This window comes from Labeo rohita, chromosome 10 (genome assembly GCF_022985175.1).
Source record: "Labeo rohita strain BAU-BD-2019 chromosome 10, IGBB_LRoh.1.0, whole genome shotgun sequence".
Lineage (NCBI taxonomy): Eukaryota > Metazoa > Chordata > Actinopteri > Cypriniformes > Cyprinidae > Labeo > Labeo rohita.
Genome location: NC_066878.1, coordinates 7,347,243 through 7,368,257, shown reverse-complemented (window position 1 = coordinate 7,368,257; position 21,015 = coordinate 7,347,243). Strand labels below are relative to the sequence as shown.

Genomic DNA, 21,015 nt, shown 5'->3' with positions numbered 1-21,015 from the left:
AGAACGGCTTGAGAAAATAGAATAGTGTAAAGCTGAGATTCGTATTTTGAGTCACAAGGTTAAGCAAAGCATGAGAAGACTCTCATTGGTTTCACAAACATGCTAAAATGTCATCCACAGTGATAAAAGGGGAACTCTTCAGTTCAGTTAAGGGTCAGCATTGCAAAAGTTTAGCCTGTTTCAACACATTGAACCACGGTTTTGTGGGTAAAATAGGTTCAGGTTGCAAAAAGTCTGCCTGGCACCTTTGAGTTTTTGGCAGTCGTCAGACACATAGCAGTTCTAGGTGTCATGGATCAGCTCATGTGAACAGGATGTGGTTCTTAGCATCTTTTCTTGCTGGTTCAGCTGTTAAACTTTGCAAACTTTTCTAACTCACCAAATCATTTTATCAAACTAGACACTATTTTAGGTAGAATTGTTCAGACTTTCGATATGCGACTACAAAACATTTCGCCACACTTTGGCCAATGTAAAATACTGTGTAAATATTTTGTTTTTATTCATTCATGACAAATTAAGATCTCAACAACCATCTGAGATGATTACAATCAAATACAACGAAATTACAAGTTACAGGTCAATGATGTTTTACGTTTATTAATGACACTTTTACAGGCATTTGACATTGATTATTGTTGATTAGTTGTTTTAAATGGTTGCAGTACTAATTAAATATTATACATAAATTAGTAAGGGATGCAAAATAAAGTTGTGCAAGTTGTCGTCTATGGTGTGCCCATGGCAGCAGAATTCAAAGCTTGAAAAGGTCGCGGTCTTGAAGTGCAAGGTCTTAAATGTTATCTCCCACGGCGGTTTTGATACTTTCCACTTTATGCAGATATGATCTTGCAGACTGCACAGATGAAGACATTCTTGCTCTCCGCTATCCAGCCTATAAATAAATCAACCCCAAGACGAGGAGTTGCATGGGTTAATTTAAATTTGTTCTAAGGCTGTTTTATTGTAGAGACATTTGACCCTAGATAAGCACATTTTCTTTTAATACAAACTCCAGTCCAGCTCTCAAACGTTCCTCTTGGTGTTAATGAGCAGATCTCTGTTGAATTCAGCCTCCAGATTCCCAGCTCCACTCTTTCCTCCAGGAGGATCCGTTATCAGAGTGAGTTTGTTGAACACTCCACGGCCAAAATAGTCAGCAATGACTGAGAAGCCGTCATTAGAGCATTTGAGCTATGAGAGAGAGAGAAATTTAGTTAACACAGGCAACTGTGATCAATTCAAAACGTCCTTTAGGAGAAAAATCAGTACCTGTCTGTGGAAATGGTCGTGCAGATCTCGTTTCTGATCTTGTGCGCGCAACATGTCCATCACTTTTCTGTTCTCAGGGGTGCAAGTGGGGCACTCGGCTTCGCTTTCTGCAAAGCTCTCTAGGCAGTGCTGATGGAAAGAGTGGCCGCACAGGAAGTGCACAGATGGCAGCTCTAGCGGGCTGTTGCACATGCTGCACTTGGTCTTCTGGAAGATTTTTGCACTGAAATAGCAATGCATTTTTTGTAAACATACAATGACGCTGCTAGCATCCTTTCTGTTGTAATGACTTTGACTAAAGAATGAATCCTTGATTCTCTCACCAGGTTTTAAGTTCCTGTATCTCAGAGCGAAGATGGGTTGTCTCATCTCTATACTGTCGAATCTTCCTTTCATCCTCCTCAATCTGCTGAGTCTCCCTCTCTAGTTTATTTATCAGGTAATCTTTTATGACTGAGAGAGATGCTGTGGAATTATGCGCCAAAGTCTGCACCACTGCAACACAAACATTCATATGTGACCCTGGACCACAAAACCAGTCATAAGGGGCATTTTTATATAAATTAATATAATATTTAAGCTTTCCGTTGATGTATGGTTTGTTAGGATAGGACAATATTTGGCTGACATACAACCATTTGAAAATCTGGAATCTGAGGTTGCAAAAAAAATAAAAGTACTGAGAGAAGTCCAAATGAAGCTCTTAGCAATGCATATTACTAATCAAAAATTAAGTTTAGATATATAGGGTAGGAAATTTACAAAATATCTTCATGGAACATGATATTTACTTAATTTCCTAATGATTTTTGGCAAGAAATATCCTAAAGTGATAATTTTGACCCATACAGTGTATTGTTGGCTTTTGCTACAAATATACCCGTGCGACTTATGACTGGTTTTGTGGTCTAGGATCACATATAAGGTCAAAATTATGCTGAACAGTATGGGCAACACTACAATTCTATGATCTAAAGTTCACTGAAAGCTGACAGAGTTGGTTAACAACATTCTACATCACAACCCCCCAACAATTAAATGTGTTAAAAGGTCACGCAGTCATGATTAGACGTGTGAAAACACAACTGAGCTGTGACCAGCAACTGCTTTTTTTGTTTCCTTTTACTCACCCAGAAGTGGAGGCATCAAGTTATTATCGTCAATATGCTGCAGGACTTCGCTAATATAGGCCTTGCAGTTTTCTTCTTTGCGTGCAAAGTAGCCAAGAGCCTGTTCCCACAAACAGACCTCACTATCCCCATAGCGTTTACAGGCTTCCACGACTTTCCCATACTCCTCATTCTGCATGTGGTAATGCATAATCTGCTGGTACCTGCAGAAACAGGCCATTCTGTCACTTAGGTTTATGTTATTAATAGATTAAATCGAAATGTAATGCACATGTAGATGCAGTCAATAACTGTGGTCTGTTGTCACACAAAGCTGTAGTATTGCTGCAGAAGACTTGTAGAAGTGATGTAGATAAGTTTTGTAGCATGTTCTGATTAAGTGAGATTGACAGTGATTAGAAATAGCTCTTACAGCTTGCCCTTTTCATATAGATACAGCACTCCTTCCTTGAAGTTGTGCATCTGGCAGAGCACCAGGGCCTTGTCAAACACAGTGTGGTCGCTCCTCAGAAGGGACAGTGCTGCCTCCTGCAGGGCTTTCTTCTTCTGTCATACAAAAGATAGAAGGAGAGATGGGTTTCCTACAGTGTATGCTTTTATAACAGCAAGCAGTTGAAATTTACCCCCAAAAAAGCCATTAAAAAAAATGGCCCTGAGATTATATTTTATAATGCCGCGTGATAGCTATGGCTACATGGAGTCTGTATACTTTTTTTCTAGGGATGCACTGATATTAAAATTCTGGCCATTATCGATACGCTGATAATTATTTATTTTATTGACTTATTTATCTAAATAAATATACACTACCAGTCAAAAGCTTTTTAATGTTTTTTAACATTAACACCAAGCCTGCATTTATTTGATCCGAAGTACAGCAAAAACAGTAACATTCTGAAATATTTTTACTATTTAACTTTTCTCTTTGAATACATTTTAAAATGTAATTTCTTCCTGTTATTTCAAAGCTGAATTTTTAGCATCATTACTCGTCACACAATCCTTTAGAAATCATTCTAATATTCTGATTTGCTGCTCAAAACATGTATTATTATTACTTTAATTGTTAATAATATAATGTTGAAAACAGCTGTGTAGAATTTTTTCAGGTTTCTTTGATGAATAGAAAGTTTAGAAGAACGGCATTTATCTGGAATAGAAATCTTTTGTAACATTATAAATGTCTTCATTATCACTTTTTCAATTTAAAGAATCCTTGTTAAATAAAAGTATTAATTTATATCATTTATTTCCCCTGGCTCTAAGCTTTTGAATGTGTATAATGTTACAGAAGCTTTTTATTTTAGATAAATACTGATTTTTGGATCTTTCTATTCATCAAAGAATCCTGAAAAAAGTACTTAACTGTTTAAAATACTGATAATAATAATAATAATAATAATAATAATAATAATGTGTCTTGAGCCGCAAATCAGCATATTGAAATGATTTCTGAAGGATCATGTGACACTGAAGACTGGAGTAGCTTTGATCACAGGAATAAATTATATTTTAAAATATATTCAAATAGAAAACAAATTGTAAATACATTTTTAAAATATTTAAAATATTTCTATAGTAAAAATATTTTAAAATGTTATTGTTTTGCTGTACTTTGGATCAAATAAATGCAGGCTTGGTGAGAAGAGACTTTAAAAAAGATTAAATATAACTAAAAAGGACTAATAATAGTGATAGTAATATCAATGGACTTTATTTATTTAGCTTTTTTTTTTTTTTAAATAAAATAAACAAAAAGTGTGGTAATACTATTACATTTTAAAATAAAAGGGAGTATTAAATAAAAATACAATTATTTCATAGTAAACTTGGAAAAAATAAAAAGACTTTATATGTATTTTCATCACTTTCAAATCTAAATTTGCAAGCTTTTATTTTGGCGGGTTGCCTGTCAAATATGTGTTCCTGACGGGTTTAGCACTCTCAATTGAAGAGCGTTCAGTAAAGAGCGTCAGTGAATAAATGTCACATTTTTGCATTGTGCTTTGAAAACAGCAGCAAATGGCCTACAATTATGCTTTCAGTTCCAACAGAAATCTTATACAATATTACAGTTTGTCTACAATAGTAATTGTGCATTAACAGCTGTCAACCATGTCGGTATCCAAATGCAAATTACACATGTGGACCCACAGACCACTTATGTGCACCTCTGATTATAATGTACTATAGTATAGTACAGTATTATAATGTAAAATATGAAACAGATTTTCATTTTCAGATTTGGAAATCTGCTGAATTGTCTTAAATATGGTAAAATAATTTACCACACTTTTAAGAGTACTACACTTTTTTTAACTGCCTAAAATCATAATGAAATTAGCAAAAATATCTTCTAAATAAGTCAAATTCTTCAGAAATGCAGAGCTCTCTTTCAGCTTCTGCAGGTGTAGATGTTGTCAATAATAACATAATGAGACATATGTGTGGTATGTGTACAGACTGCATAAAGCATGTTTTTACCCCTGAGTCCTGCTCATGTGCCCAGTCCTGTAGTCTGAGCTCTAGCAGAGTATCATAGACTCCCTCAGGTGAGAATGGATCCACCTCTATCATGTGTTCCAGGAACGCTCGCAGCTCTCGTGGGTTATTGGCAAAGACTGGGATGAACTCCTCTGGATTGGCCTATAAAAAGGTAAGAAAATGTTGAGATAAAACTCACAAATCATGTCGACAATGTCATATTATTTGAAGGTGCTAATACTATTTCAAAGTAATGACCTTGTTTTCCACAGGCCTGTCCAGACTGTCTCTGTCGGTTGAGTCTTTGCTGGGGTGATAGTCAGTGCAGAGGTGCTTCAAGAGGATGGTGGTGCTTTCAGGCACGTGGTGCATTAGAATTTTTCCATAGCGCTTCATATTACTCTCTGCCTGATCAAATGGCAACCTTCCTATGTAGCGTAAAGCCTCCTGATAATTCTGAAAAGGTTACCAAAAAGGAGAACTGTCTTAAATAAACTCATTAAAAAGCATTATTTATGCATCATAACAAAATCATATGTTCACCTTCAAATCCTCTAGCTGGATCTTTAGATACCATTCATGGTGCATGTGTCTCTCTGCCAGAAACACAGCGTGACTGTGATAACCGGCCTGACGTAACACCTTGATGGCAATTTCAACATCGAAATGCACCTCACTTTCATTGCTCTACATTCAGAGGTATAAAAAGCATTGTTAGTGGTCAAGGTGTCATTCAAAAAGTTTCAGAGCAAAGTTCTCTCATATTAATTTTTCCACAGACCTTTATGAACTCTTCCAGCTTGGAGCTGTCCTTCAGTTTGGTGTAACAGTTGAGCAGCAGAGTAGTGTGGTCAGCGTTGGCCAGTGACTGCCTGTGGAGAGCCTGTAGGTATGCCGTCAAGTTATGTATCCTCTGTGCATCCAAAAATTTACGGATTACGTATGAGGGTTCGAGCTTCCCAATGGTGCTGAGAGAGACAGAAGATCAGGATGTAACCATGACTCTTTTGATTTTTAATCTAGAAATCTAAACTGCAAACCTACCGAATATATTGCTGAATAGCTCCATCATGATCCCCTTTGACGTAGAGATGGTCTCCATACTGTCTGAATATCTCAGACAAACCATCATTATCCAGATGTTGGCTTTTAGCCAAGTTAATGGCCATCACAAACAGGTTCTTCTTAAACAGCATCTAAATAATACATTTTGAATGGTAATGTACATTGCTTTTTTTCACAATTTTATTTAAAGTGATATTACACCCAAAAATGACGCTTTTGTCGTTAATTATTCATCCTCATGATGTTCCAAACCGTTAAGACCCTTTGTTCTTAGAACACAAAATTTACAGATAATTTACTCACCCCTTGTCATCCAAGATGTTTATGTCTTTCTTTCTTCAGACATAAAGAAATCATGTTTTTTGAGGAAAACATCTCAGATGTTCTCTTCATATAGTGGACTTCTATGGTGCCCGCGAGTTTGAACTTCCGAAATGCAGTTTAAATGCAGATTCAGGGCTACATCGTGGCTACTCGTGTTTTAACTTTTTTTCTAAAGGGCGTTTGATCTTCTTTGCACGTTCACTTTTTAAACACTGGGTCGGTACTTCTGCAGTGATGTAGGCCGATTTTGAAGTTGAGAACAAAATGATATGAGTTTTTTGACCTACCCTAACTGTCCTGAACCGGAATACACAGTTCACGCTGAGCTAAGACAAGCATTTGAGGTTAAAAAGTATATAAATTTTCAATTTTTCACTAGATAAGACCCTTATTCAAACCCATGGGCACCATAGAAGTCCACTATATGGAGAGAAATCCTGAAATGTTTTCCTCAAAAAACATGTCTTAACGACTGAAGGAAGAAAGACATGAACATCTTGGAAAACAAGGGGGCGAGTAAATTATCTGTAAATTTTTGTTCTGGAAGTAAAGTTCTTCTTTAATGTTATAAAACTATGAGAATACCTTTTGTGCGCAAAGAAAATGACTTTATTCAACAATTTCTACTCTTCCGTGTTAGTCTTCGACACGTGTGCTGTTTATGCAGGGTCAGAAAGCTCTTGTATTTCATCAAAAATATCTTAATTTGTGTTCTGAAAATGAACAAAGGTCTTACCGGTTTGGAACGAGATGAGGGTGAGTAATTAACAACAGAATTTTCATTTTTGAATGAACCATCCCTTTAATGATAATACCACTATACTAACCTCTAGCTTGGTCTGTGTGTCTTTTTCTTGCAGCATATATAGTGTTTTGTCTCTCGTTAGGACATAGAAAGACCCCCATTCCGCCAGAACGTCAATGACGTCATCAAACACAGCACTGTATGCAATGAACTTGTTGTCCAGGTCATAAATGGTCAAGATGTGTTTTTCTGTAGGGGATGTTTGTCTGCTACCATAATCAGATCTGTACAAATGAAATGTGAAAAAAGTGAATGCACATTATATAAAAAAAACTTAAAGCAAGAAAAGTATAGATAATCTTACTTGCTGGGTGATTTGTTATTGTCTGTGAGCAGCAGCAGGTATCCTCTGTGCCAGTGAGTCAGAAGCTTGTGCCCATCGAAAGCAAAACAGGGTCCTCTCTCATCGGGCTGGTACAAATACACACAGTCATCTCCAGCTACTATGAACTGGGAGTCCTGCGAGGGGTCTGTGAGCGCGGAGCAGCGGAGGCCGCAGCCGTGCGTGTCCAGTTCTATACGAGGGTACTCTTTCACTGATAATGTGTAACACTGTCAACATAAGAATAATCCGTTCGTAAAAAGTTCGGTACATTTTTATCTGGATTTATATGGTTTTATTACAGAGAAAGAAAATCACATTCCATGTAACTGACATGTACCTGCACTTTTTCTAATGTTGCAACAAACAGGTGTGTGACTTTGCCAGCCTGTCGGAAAGCCAGGCCCGTGATTGGACAGTTGCCCTCATGGAGGCTGAGAGTTTTACTGTGTCTGTCTCTGGTGATGTCACCCTTCGTCAGCACAACACTGCCGTCTGTAAAACCTGAGAATTCAACACAGATATTAAAGTCAACATAAAATCAAAATTGCTATTCTGGTATGTACCACTTTTCCCAAATCCAATTAATTATTAATGGATAAACTCCCAACTAGGGTTGCAAAAAGGTGGAAAATTTCAGGAATTTTCTAAATATTTTCCACCCCTTTCCACCCAACATAATTTTTTTTCCTCTACTAAATTTTCAAATCATATTACAGAAAATTGCAATGGGTTGAAAATGCAATTTAGTGTCACGGAAATTATTAACATATTAGAAGTGATTTTAGGATATTTATTCATTTTTAGTAAATCAAAATCAAATAAATATAACTTGTTAATTGTTTATTTTTGCAAAATGAAAGTTTTATTTTTTATTATTAGCTGCTCTCTGAAACTTTTTGAGGCATTATTACTTTTATGAATTTCTTTTCAAACCATATAAAAGTGCTAATACTCAAATCAATTAAATTCATTAAAATAAAATCTTGATCTCAATATACTTACAGTATATAGCTAGGTTTAGAATAATATTGTAAGACATATATGAGATTTCTCATTTTGGAGGAACCTCAGATTTAGATTTTCAGTGCCAGTATTGCCATGAGCTCCAGATAATATCTAGCCCTTTTAAAAAGACAGACTAAAGGTCCTTGCACACAGAGTCTGAAATTTCCATGTGTTTTTTTCATATTCATCATGCACAGAACATTGTGGTGGCTCTCAAAATGCTTGCTACTTATGCAAAAAATGCTGAAAATTTAACCCGATCTGAATGTTTTATTTATGACAAACAAGGTTTTCGGAGACAGTGTGTAAAAGTGATTGACACAACGCAAGGACACATTTATTTTGCAATTATGTTTTAATGTGCAAAAGTTTCGGATGATAATTTCAGTGTGCAAGGACCTTGACAATTGTCAGTGTTATTTTAATATCATTAAGATATTAATATTTTGAATTAGTTTTTATTTTTAGATTTTGTTTTCATTTTCATTTTTATTTTAGTTTATTTTAGTATGTTTTCATTAGTTTTTGTGTTTTAAAATATGTCTATATTGTTTTTTTGTTTTTTTAGTTATTTCAGTACATCCAGTTAAACCAAATTAAAATAATTTTATCATTTTAATTATATTATATTATATTATATTATATTATATTTCCCTCTTTTGTTTCAGGTAATGTTTTATTTTATTATTTCAATTAACAAATATTTTTTTGTTTTTTAATGGTTTTAATTTAAGTATTAAAACCCTGATTTTATTATCTAAAAAAAATCCTACCTATAGCCATGAAATTAAGGTTTTCATGTACACTGAGACAAGACACTTCAGTAGGTTTATTTCCAGGTATGGCAGGGAATATCCGGGTACACAAAGGACTGCCGCTGTCCTTCTTATCAAGGTTCCACACCTTCACCTGAAGGGCAAACACATACACTTTAGAAATCAACTTGCATCTCTAAATCACACAAAGATCTGCACTTGCAGACATGCAGCTTCAGTAGACACCTGTCGTGATTCTTACCAGAGGATTGATGCCAGGCTCATCCTGACCCACAGACACCAGGATGTTGTGTTGTTTCAGCTGGTACAGGTGTGTCACACGCAGCTTATAAGCCTGAAAGCTGGATAGCTGCAGGGAGCGGGTCAAAAACCAGATCTGCCCATCCATATGTGCATTACATGAGTTAAAGAAAACGGGCACATACTGCATTACTGAAATCACTGTATATAATCAGCCTGAAAGAACTTAATGTTGTATTTATGAAAAAAAAAATAAATTAATAAAATAAACACATGCAATTCTCCATTTTACAAAGCAGGCTTGCTGTAACCTATTAAAACATGCTACGATATTTAACTATAATCATGAAATATACTTAGTATTATTGTTTATCAGTGTCATCATTGCTAGCTAGCCTCAAGCATGACTTAAGCGTTTTAAAGGATATCTCCAAGCACAATGTGTCCTCGACCTGAATCACAGGCCGATATTCCCACCGGTAGTTGGAAATTTTTTCCATTTTCGCTCGGATCTTTCACCGTTTCTTTATCGAAAAACACAAAACGTCTCCACTGCAAGAACGCTGCCATTTTCAAAGCAGTTCTTGTTTAGCAAAATCATGTGACTCACATCACGGTCATGTGACTCGTGTCAGGCTATTGTTGTTTTCTGTTTTTTATCTGTATTCGCAATAATATATTTAAGGTTGGGCACAAAAAAACACAGATCAACTTGATAAAATGTATTTAAACATGTGTTGTGTTTATTTAATGTAAATTAAATAATTTATGCTGTTTTAAACCAAAATACATAGCAAATAAAAATAATTAGAAGAAAATGTAAATTTGTTAGGTACCTATTTACATATTAAAATGGGTAAAAGACATAACACAACAAAAAGTTAACTAGCGATGTCCGATTAGTGAAAGAACTGTTTTATTTGATTCGGATCTTTTCAGTGAATCTCTAGAACCGGTTCGCGAATTGGACTGAACGAATCCGAGTGGTTCATGTGTCGGCAATGCACTAAATGAAGAAGTTATCTTTCATCGTAAATGTGATTGTTAAACGTAAAAAATAAACACACATACACTGCCAGTCAAAAGTTTTTGAACAGTAAGATTTTGAATGTTTTTGAAAGAATTCTCTTGTGCCAAAGCAGCAATATTGTGAAATATTTTTACTACTTAAAATGCTTTCTATTTGAATATATTTTAAAATGTAATTTATTCCTGTGATATATATATATATATATATTATTATTATTATTATTTTTAAGAAATAATAGAAATTAATACGTCTATGTAGCAAGGATGCTTTAAATTGATCAAAAGCGATGATAAAGACATTTATGTTGTTACAAAAAATTTCTGTTTTAGATAAATGCTGTTTACTCAGCTGTTTTCAACATAATAATAATAATAAATGTTTTTTGAGCAGCAAATCAGAATATTAGAATGATTTATGAAGGATCATGTGACTGGAGTAATGATGCTAAAAATTCAGTTTTAAAATCACAGGAATTAATTAATTTTTAAAATATATTTAAAAAGAAAACAGTTACCTTAAATAATAAAAATATCACAAAATTGTACTGTTTTTGCTGTACTTTGGATCAAATAAATGCAGACTTGGTGAGCAGAAAAGACTTTTTTAAAAAAGAAAACATTAAAAATCTTACTGTTCAAAAACTTTTGACTGGTAGCATATGAAGAAAGTGTAAATATAAATATAATTTTATTTTAAACCTTAACTGAAAAACAGTATAACGTATAAACAGAAATATTCTTGTAACTTATAAATCGGTCCGTTTTATAACATGTAATACATGCAAAGAATGACGTAAAAGAATCACTGAATCGGTTCTTTAAAAAAGAACTGTTCAAACGAATCGGGCTGCCGTCGCTGCTATAAAAAAAACTACAACTTGTCGCATAGCCGTTATGTTCCCCTATTTCACGTGGACCAATCAGATCCGTGCTTACTTACACGACTGACCACTAGCGCGTACTGGTTGGCACGTGGACCAATCAGCGTTCTTCATTCAAGAAAAACGAGGAGGGACTTACGAGCATAGCGATCAGAGCTTCAGCGAGTTGTGTGGATCCAATGAGATCACGCCGCGTTCCGGGCCCAATGTGTTAGAACAAGCCGGTGATTGCAAGAGCAAAATCAAGCAAGCGAGGTGGTGTGGTCACAGAGCATTGCTGGTTAATGCTATCTTCTTGCCTTCTGTAAGACGCTAGATATTAGGGATCAACACAGAAAAGTTTTGATTCATAATCAGGGCAGGATAAGCGTTTCTAAATATTGTTGTTCAGGTGTCAGAAAGGATTTGCCAGTCAACAAGAGCCAATATAAAACTTGATCTGGCTGAAGGTAAGTGCCATGCCATCACTTTCTTTGTTTGGGCTCGTCTAACTGGTTGCATATGTTCATAAATGTATCTTGATTAGTCTAGTACAGTAGTATATCTTCCAGACCATCAGGTGCGTTTTTAAACGCGAGCCTTTAAACAAAAAACGTTATGTTTACTACACATCATCAAGTAGTGAAATGACAGTTTGACATGGTGATGATGCTCTTCCCATTAGGATCAGGCAACCTCATTCAAGCTTACGTCACACAGGCTGTGCAACTAGAAGTTTCCACTTTGCATTTTTGAATCAGCATTGAAATAGTCTGTAAAATTGTGTTTTTTAATATATATATACATAAATCATTTTACACCTTGAATCTAGTGTCTAAATTCAGCAGGAAAGCTCTGCAAAGTGCTTCCTGGAGGCCCTCGAAATATTTTTTATATGACTCACATTTTAGGTTTTGTGGTTTTCTGATGCAAAATGGTTAAATCAGGTGTGTTTGATTAAGACAACATCCAAAATGTACTTTTGGGGGGCCTCTATGAACAGGTTTGTGATCCACATGTTCTCAAGCTTTGTCTCAGGCTTGTGGGTGGGATCACATTAAATCAGCTGCACCTATCTACACCTGTCACTGGCCTACTGTCTCCACCTGCACATCCATATATGGCTTCCGGCCAGTTTTTCATGTCAGGGTTGTGACTAGTATTGTCAATTTTAGTAGTAGTGTTTGACATAATGATTTGAGGGAACTCCGTGTGCTTCCTGTTTTATGGCACAGATCTTTCACACTTGCATTTTGACTTGTAGCCTACATGCTTTTGAATCAGTCTTTGTGTCTTTCCTGCAGGTCACAATGAGGGAAAAGCTGTCATTATGGGCTGTTTTTTGCCTAATAGTAGCATTCATGCCTTCTCAAACAGGTAAGCAGCACGTAACTTATAAATGTAGTCTGATATTTGTTCTAAGTTTCCTTTAGTGATGTCTATCGGGATGATTTTACACTACCAGTCAAAAGTTTTTGAACAGTAAGATTTTTAATGTTTTTAAAAACATTTCTGCTCAGCAAACCTGCATTTATTTGATCCAGAGTACAGCAAAAACTGTACGATTTTGAAATGTTTTTGCTATTTAAAATTCTGTTTGAATATATTTTAAAATGTAATTTATTCCTTTGATTTCAAAGCTGAATTTTTAGCATCATTACTCCAGTCACATGATCCTTCGGAAATCATTCTAATGTTCTTATTTGCTGCTCAAAAAACTCAAACTGAAAAAATGTGATCAACTGTTTGAAATATCGCTAATAATAATGATGATAAAATGTTTCTTGAACAGCAAATCAGCATATTAGAATGATTTTTGAAGGATCATGTGTCACTAAAGACTGGAGTAATGATGCTGAAAATTTAGGTTGCAGGAATAAATTAAATATTCAAATAGAAAGCAGTTATTTTAAATAGTAAAACTATTTCACAATATTACTGCTTTTGCTATAATCTGGATCAAATAAATGCAGGCTTGGTGAGCAGAAGAGACTTCTTTAACAAAACGTACCATTCAAAAACTTTTGACTGGTAGTGTAAATCTCAAGATCGTAAGCGTGCGTTATTTTTACATTGTGGTTTTCTTATCTAGAACACAATTTCAGCTCTCATATTTTTGTGTTGCAGAATCAGTTGCTGTGATGTCTGTGGACTTGGGCAGTGAATGGATGAAAATCGCTATAGTGAAACCTGGTGTGCCAATGGAGATTGCATTAAATAAGTAAGTTTTAGAACAGAGTGCATATTTTACACCACAAATGCCAACTGATTTAGACTTGTAGTAAAAAATATTCTTTTCAGACAGCATATTACTCAGTTGTGACATTTAGCTGCTTTTTTGTGCAGGGAGTCCCGACGGAAAACTCCAGTCGCTGTGTGCTTAAAGGAAAACGAGAGGCTTTTTGGAGACGGCGCTTTAGGAGTGGTAAGTCATTGTATGCAGTAATACCTTATTTTACAATGAAATTAATTTTTTTTTAAATTTCCAAATAAAACATGGATTTTCAGTGAGAAAACAATATTGGGTGGTACTTAATTTTATGAATCTGTAATTAAAAGTGGGCATTCTATACCAGAATGGAGGCAGACCATTTATTTTTCAGACAGCTCTGAAAGTTATTATTTTCTATGAAATGTATTACTTTAATATAAAAAATTACATGGAAGAACATGTGCATAAACTTCCATTCAAAATACTATTCAGAAGTTTGATCTTAATGTTTGATCTTAAAGTCTACTTTGAAGACTGAATTTATTTGATCAAAAATACAGTAAAAACAGTAATAATATGAAATGTTATTACAATGTAAACTATAAAATATTAGTAGTGTCATGAACCTTCAGAAATCATTCGAATATGCTTATGTGGTGTGAAAAAAAAAAACATTTTTTTATTTTTATCAATATTAAAATTAACTTAATATTTTGTGGAAACATTGCATTTTTTTAATTAAAGTGAACTGCCATTATTTTATTTGTTTTAGCCATTACTATTATTTGAAGTAGAAATATGTAACATTTGTAAGTTACTTTACTGTCACTTTTGATGAATTTAAAGCATCTTTGCTGAATAGAAGTGCTAAACTTTTGAACAATAGTGTAAACCATTAAAAATGTGGTTACAGGTACATGGAATAAGAAAGCAAATAGAGTCTAGTTTGATTTCATGTTAAATTCATCAGTATGAAAAACACCTCTTCACCAGTGTTGCCAAGTCTGTGGTTTTCCTGTGGAATTGGGCTACTTTAATACTGATTAAAAACAACCCCAATAACATCCTGTTAAGCCCTTTACCAGGGAAACCCTGACAAAAAGAGTTTATTTTATCCCCTGGAATGCAGTTTTTAACGGGGGAACCCCCTCAAAACGCAAGCAGGTTTTTGAGTTTTGTTGTGAAAACCTGGCAACCCTGTTTTTCACTTTTTCTTTGTCTCTAACACCTTGTTGCAGCATTTTTTGACAAGCTTTGACTCTAGCATACTTTAATCATGACAGGCTGTGAAGAACCCCAAAGTGGTTTACAGATTCCTCCAGAGCATTTTGGGAAAGACAGCAGACAATCCACTAGTGGCACAGTATCAGAAACATTTCCCTGAACACCAGCTGCAGAGAGATGAGAAAAGAGGAACGGTGTATTTCAAATTCTCTGAGTAAGTGATGGAGCACTTGCAGGTGCATTAGCTGGAACCGATGTGTTTTATATTAATGTGGAAAAAATGAATCTTTTATATCATCCAGAGAGTTGCAGTATACTCCAGAGGAACTTTTGGGCATGATATTGAACTACTCTCGTGGTCTGGCTCAAGACTTTGCAGGTTTGATTGGCTGGAGTGTTTTGAATAGCTGTCTTGGTTTTGGCAGATTGGGATTTTTGAATGCACCAATAATTTTGTTGTTTTTCTTCTAACAGAGCAGCCCATAAAAGATGCTGTGATCACAGTCCCAGCCTATTTCAATCAGGCAGAACGCAGGGCAGTCTTGCAGGCTGCCCAGATAGCAGGTCTAAAGGTCCTTCAGCTTATCAATGACAATACTGCTGTGGCTTTGAACTATGGAGTGTTTAGGAGGAAGGACATCAATTCTACTGCACAGGTACTTGTAAGAAAAGTGAATTTTATTTATTTATCAATATTGTATCAGCCAATGGTGTAGTTTGTGGGTGGGACTATCTGTTTGGCCAACCAATGGGATTTTAGTGATGCAGAAGTTAACTTTTAAGTGGGATTTATGACACTTACATTTTTGTGTCTTTTGTAGAACATCATGTTTTATGATATGGGATCAGGCAGCACAACAGCCACGATTGTCACATATCAGACGGTGAAGACCAAGGAATCTGGCACTCAGCCACAGCTTCAGATCCGTGGAGTAGGGTTAGTTATGGTTTTTGCCTCAAGTTTTTGGCCTCTAGGTGCATATATCGCTCTTCGCTGACTGGCTGTTTTTCTTTTAATATTTAGGTTTGATCGAACACTCGGTGGCTTTGAGATAGAGCTGAGGCTCAGAGATCATCTTGCCAAGCTCTTTAACGAACAGAAGAAATCAAAGAAGGACGTGAGGGAAAATCTGCGTGCCATGGCCAAACTCCTTAAAGAAGCTCAGAGACTCAAGACTGTGCTGAGTGCCAATGCTGAACATATGGCACAGGTATCTTAAACTGAAAAAAATGTTTATTTCAAAATAGTTTTTATCAGTTTGCACAAATTAAAAAGGACTAAAATCTAAATTTTTCAAACTGCATATTATTATTGATCTTATTGTGAGCCATTCATTCATATATATTTTTACCTAATTTTAAGTGATGATATAATTCAATATTCTGGTAAAACAACACACTTCTCACTTAAAACCTGCAATTTTCATACAATCAACTGCAAATTCACATTTAGAACTTGCCCAAAATTTAATTAACAACCAATGGATAGAACAAATTTCCCAGCCTACATTTTTTTTTTTTTTGATAATTTTATTGGGATGTCACAATTCAAAAGAAACCTGGCTGTCACTGCTTCAGCTTCATTGTTTAAATGTGTAAAATTTTCCGTTGACATTTCTAGGTCACTATTCAAATGTAAGCAAATTCGTGAATTTATCAGAAGTTCTTGCTTTCACTTAAGCACAGGATGCTTTGCATCATTCTCAAACCATGCACTTGTGGAGTTCATGCAGCTTGAGTGTTGCTCTCATTAAAGGAGAAGATCACTTCCAGAATGAAAAATTTCTGAATATTTACTCACCCCCATGTCATCCAAGATGTTCATGTCTTTCTTCAGTCGCAAAGAAATTAAGTTTTTTGAGGAAAACATTCCAGGATTTTCTCAATACAGTGGACCCCAATGGGTTGAAGGTCCAAATTGCAGTTTCTGTGCAGCTTCAAAGGGCTCTACATGATCCCAGCTGAGGAATAATGAGGAATAAGTGTCAGGAATAACTGTCATTTTCTAAAAAAATAAAATTGTAACCACAAATGCTTGTCTTGCACTAGCTGTGCAATACGCATGCGCGTCTTCACGCATTATGTAGTCATGTTGGAAAAGTCACGCGTGGTTCTTTGTCTTGATTTTCTAGACAAGCAATAATTATTGTCTTGTTTTCAGAAAAAAGACATCAATTTTAAGTGAGTTTTTGCTTAGAACAAGCAAAATAATATGCCAGTGGGGTAAGCAAAATAATCTTATTTCAAGATGAAAACAAGATTATTTTGCTTACCCCACTGGCAGATTATTTTGCTTGTTTCGAGCAAAAGCACTTAATTTTGACTTAATTTTTTTTTCTGAAAACAAGACAGTCATTTTCGTTTTTCTAAAAAATCCTTCTTGATTTAAGAATTTTAAGATATTTTGGCTGGAAACAAGACAAAAAATCTAAGTAAGAAAAGCATTTTTTGCAGTGCAGTGTGTGTACGTGTGTGTGTGTATAATATATATATATATATATATATATAATTTAGTTATTATTTTTTTTTTTATTTTATTTTTTATTTTTTGTTTATTTATTTTTAATTTTTATTTTTTTTTTTTTTTTTTAAGAAAATGACACATTGAAACTGCAAAAAATAAATTTTGTTGTGACTGAAGAATGAAAAGCATGATCATCTTGGATGGCATGGGAGTGAGTAAATTATCAGGAAATTTTCATTCTGGAAGTGAACTTCTCCTTTAAAATGGGAAAAGAGGGACCAACCAAATAAGTAGCTTTCAATTCAAAATTTAAATTTGACATTTTCACTCTAATAGTTTTTTAAGACTTTAGGACCACACGGTATATGCTTGAAGTAAGATTCAGTACACAGTATTTGTCCACATGGCCTTGATTAAATGGGTGTTATCAAATGATGTCCATTTCCTTGACTGGGTGAGATTTGTTAGACCTTCATTATATGTAAACACAAAAAGAACACCAGGATGACTCACTCAGTCATGTTAAAACTGCATAAATGGTCTGTGTTTGGCATTTCATTTAATTGTCTATTTCAACCAGGTCTGGTGGTTTAGTGATCTCTTGATATTCTCTCTTCAGATTGAAGGACTGATGGATGACATAGACTTCAAGGCAAAAGTGACTCGCTCTGAGTTTGAGGCCCTCTGCGAGGATCTGTTCAACAGAGTACCAGGACCTGTAAAAGAAGCTTTAGCTGCTGCTGAAATGAGCATGGTGAGGATCTTAATAATTCCATTAGCTTTAAACAGGTTTTCTTAAATGACTATGATTCAAAAAATAATCTGAAATACCTTTGTCATCCAACAGGATGAGATTGAACAGGTTATTCTGGTTGGAGGATCCACCAGGGTGCCCAAAGTGCAGGATGTACTTCTTAAAGCTGTGGGAAAGTATGTTTTTGCATATTTTTTACCTTCCTGTTTAACCTGTAGTAGATATGTTTGACTGGCTGTCAATGGTAAAAGTGCTTTTAGTAAATGAGTGGTGTAGTTACAACATCAGCCAGCAGGGGCAGACTGGGATAAGCTAACCAGCCAGACTTGACCCTGTGTTATGGACTAGTAGTTTAGGTTTGGTTAATTTTTTAAACAAAATCAGAACACAATTCCAACATCTAATACAACAATAAGCATTGATTAACAAGTAAAGAGATGATTGAGCTTGATCTCACTTGATGTTCTTGTGTTTCCAGAGAGGAACTGAGCAAGAACATCAATGCAGATGAAGCTGCAGCAATGGGTGCCGTCTATCAGGCCGCTGCGCTCAGCAAAGCCTTTAAAGTCAAACCTTTCTTGGTCAGAGATGCAGCCGTGTTTCCCATACAGGTGAGAGGGTGAAAACAAAGACTTTGTTCTCTTTTCTAGATTTCTAGAAAATATACTACAGTCCTTAAGTTCTCTGATGTTTTCTGTTACTTCCTTAGGTTGAGTTCAGTCGTGAAACCGAGGAAGAGGATGGCGTGAAGACCATGAAGCACAACAAGCGCATCCTGTTTCAGAGAATGGCCCCGTATCCCCAGAGGAAAGTCATCACGTTTAATCGTTACACAGATGACTTTCTATTCTACATCAATTATGGAGACCTCAGCTTCCTCAGTGAACAGGACCTGAAGTGAGTGTCCAATTTTTATCAACTTCACTGATGTTCTGTTTTTTCAGAAATATGAGAAGATACTCAAGTTAACATCAAACCGTTCTATCTTTTTTTTTCTCAGAGTGTTTGGATCTCAGAATCTAACGACGGTGAAGCTGTCTGGAGTGGGCAGCAGCTTCAAGAAACATTCAGATGCTGAATCTAAGGGCATTAAAGCCCATTTCAACATGGATGAAAGTGGAGTGCTAATTCTGGACCGGGTTAGTACTGGATTTTAGTTTATATTGAATCATGACGTTAGTACATTTTCCAATTATATTACTATAAAGTTTTACTATTCCAACAAATGCCTAATAAGAACAACTGAATTCTTGAATTTTTAGGTGGAATCAGTATTTGAGACCATTGTGGAGGAGAAAGAGGAGGAGTCCACACTCACAAGTAAGTTTTGGTATATATATATATGTTTGGGACCAGTAAGATTTTTTTATTTTTTTTTAATGGACTCTCTTGTGCTCATTAAGGCTGTATTTATTTAATCAAAAACAGAAAAAACAGTAATATACTTTAATATACTTTTAAAATATTTTTTTTCTGTGTCACAGAGCTGAATTTTCAATAGCCATTACTCCAGTCTTCAGAGTCACATGATCTCAGAAATCATTTTAATATGCTGATATAATATTTTTTGGAACCTGTGGTAGTTTTCTTTAATTCTTTGGTGAATAAAAAGTAAAAAAACAAACAAAAAAAAAACAGCATCTATTTAAAATAGAAAAGATTTCTTTTTAAAATGAAAGTCTTTACTATCACTTTTTATCTTTTAGACACATCCTTCCTGAATAAAAGTTAATATCTTCTATCTAAAGAAAGAAAGAGAAAATTTACACTACCAGTCAAAAGTTTTTTTTAAAGAATTTTTTATAAATGTTTTTTAAATAATTCTCTGCTGCTCACCAAGCCTGCATTAATTTTAAATAATATTATATTTATTTTAAACTATAGAAATCATTTATTTTTATTGCTTTAAATTGATCAAAAGTGATGATGAAGACATCAGAGAAACCTGAAAAATAATAATAATGATAACAAATGTTTTTTGAGCAGCAAATCAGAATATTATCAGACTATTTTCTGAAGCATCATGTGACTGGAGTGATCATGCTAAAAATTCAGCTTTGAAGTCACCGGACTAAATTACATTTTAAAATATATTTAAATAGAAAGCAGTTATTTTAAATAAAAGTTTAAGTAAAAATATTTTTTACAATTTTACTGTTGTTGCTGTACCTTGCATCAAATAAATGCAGGCTTGGTGAGCAGAAGAGACTTCTTTAAAAAACATAAAAATCTTACTGTTCAAAAACTTTTGACTGGTAGTGTAACAATTTCTGTTTGAATAAACACTGCTCTTTTATTTATCAGAGAATTCTGAAAAAAATATCACAGGTTCCAAAAAATATTAAGCAGCACAACTTTCCAACATTGATAACAAATCAGCATATTAGAATGATTTCTGACGGATCCTGTGACACTGAAGACTGGAGTAATGATGCTGAAAATTCCGCTTTGCATCACATGAATAAATTACATTTTAAGGTATATTAAAATGGAAAACTCTTATTTTAAATTGCAGTAATATTTAACAAAATTACTTTTTTCTGTATTTTTGATCAAATAAACACAGCCTTTATGAGCATAAGAAAGTTCTTTAAAAAACGTATAAGATCTTACTGGTCCCAAACTTTTGAATGCCACTGTGTGTGTGTGTCAATGTGTGTTTTAAATTGTTTTTGTTTTTCCCCACAGAGCTTGGAAACACCATTTCCAGTTTGTTTGGGGGTGGCAGCTCAGAGCCAACTGCAAATGTGACTGAACCAGTTACGGTAAATCCGCTTAATGATGCTTAATGACACACATTTAAATGTAATTTTATCTTAATCTTGACATTTTGCTTTTTTTTTTTTTTAATAATGGTTCAGGATGAAGAAGAAGTGACTCCAGAGGCTGGGAAAGATCAGGAGCAGTCAGAGAAACAGGAAGAGTCTGCCCAGGAGAAATCTGAGACGGAGGAGGGAAAAGAGGGAGAGCCTCAGGCGGAGGAGCAGAAAGACAACAAAGAAGATAAAGCGGAAACCCAGGTGACATGATTCACAGTTAATCACAT

At 34.9% G+C, this 21,015-nt stretch overlaps 2 protein-coding genes across 3 annotated transcripts in view; one reads left to right on the top strand and one right to left on the bottom strand.

Annotated features, from left to right (window-relative positions):
- Positions 1 to 468: 468 nt before the first annotated feature.
- On the bottom strand, positions 469 to 10,022 carry vps11 (VPS11 core subunit of CORVET and HOPS complexes). 2 transcript variants are annotated; one of them, XM_051121600.1, is made up of 17 exons: positions 9,855 to 10,022; positions 9,428 to 9,576; positions 9,184 to 9,319; positions 7,743 to 7,906; positions 7,385 to 7,632; positions 7,103 to 7,304; positions 5,931 to 6,082; positions 5,668 to 5,854; positions 5,430 to 5,573; positions 5,145 to 5,342; positions 4,887 to 5,048; positions 2,815 to 2,948; positions 2,403 to 2,605; positions 1,596 to 1,767; positions 1,273 to 1,495; positions 995 to 1,194; positions 469 to 895 (listed from the first exon to the last, which is right to left on the bottom strand). In XM_051121600.1, exons 1-16 carry the CDS (start codon positions 9,994 to 9,996, stop codon positions 1,027 to 1,029), a joined length of 2,784 nt encoding a protein of 927 aa, XP_050977557.1. In that variant the 5' UTR covers positions 9,997 to 10,022; the 3' UTR covers positions 469 to 895; positions 995 to 1,026. The 2 variants fall into 2 exon arrangements, with proteins under 2 accessions (XP_050977557.1, XP_050977556.1); XM_051121599.1 differs by having other exon boundaries at positions 469 to 1,194.
- A 1,477-nt stretch (positions 10,023 to 11,499) lies between these two features.
- Positions 11,500 to 21,015, top strand: part of hyou1 (hypoxia up-regulated 1) — a 14,911-nt gene continuing 5,395 nt past the window's right edge. The window contains exons 1-17 of the mRNA XM_051121572.1: positions 11,500 to 11,785; positions 12,620 to 12,692; positions 13,443 to 13,536; positions 13,662 to 13,740; positions 14,811 to 14,965; positions 15,054 to 15,130; positions 15,226 to 15,407; positions 15,573 to 15,688; positions 15,776 to 15,962; positions 17,835 to 17,969; positions 18,063 to 18,145; positions 18,448 to 18,580; positions 18,679 to 18,866; positions 18,970 to 19,108; positions 19,232 to 19,289; positions 20,658 to 20,734; positions 20,831 to 20,989. Of these exons, the coding sequence (XP_050977529.1) occupies positions 12,626 to 12,692; positions 13,443 to 13,536; positions 13,662 to 13,740; positions 14,811 to 14,965; positions 15,054 to 15,130; positions 15,226 to 15,407; positions 15,573 to 15,688; positions 15,776 to 15,962; positions 17,835 to 17,969; positions 18,063 to 18,145; positions 18,448 to 18,580; positions 18,679 to 18,866; positions 18,970 to 19,108; positions 19,232 to 19,289; positions 20,658 to 20,734; positions 20,831 to 20,989 (1,929 nt within the window). The 5' untranslated portion in view covers positions 11,500 to 11,785; positions 12,620 to 12,625. The remainder of the gene's footprint in view (positions 11,786 to 12,619; positions 12,693 to 13,442; positions 13,537 to 13,661; positions 13,741 to 14,810; positions 14,966 to 15,053; positions 15,131 to 15,225; positions 15,408 to 15,572; positions 15,689 to 15,775; positions 15,963 to 17,834; positions 17,970 to 18,062; positions 18,146 to 18,447; positions 18,581 to 18,678; positions 18,867 to 18,969; positions 19,109 to 19,231; positions 19,290 to 20,657; positions 20,735 to 20,830; positions 20,990 to 21,015) is intronic.

Bases quoted from the DNA above. Each gene is read 5' to 3' on its own strand.
- vps11 (XM_051121599.1), bottom strand. From the start codon at position 9,996: ATGGCAGCGTTCTTGCAGTGGAGACGTTTTGTGTTTTTCGATAAAGAA. The intron at 9,577-9,854 runs ATATCCTTTAAA...CATGTAATGCAC, and splicing joins AGGACACATTGTGCTTGGAG to ATATGGATGGGCAGATCTGG. The intron at 7,305-7,384 runs GTAAGATTATCT...TCATTTGTACAG, and splicing joins AATAACAAATCACCCAGCAA to ATCTGATTATGGTAGCAGAC.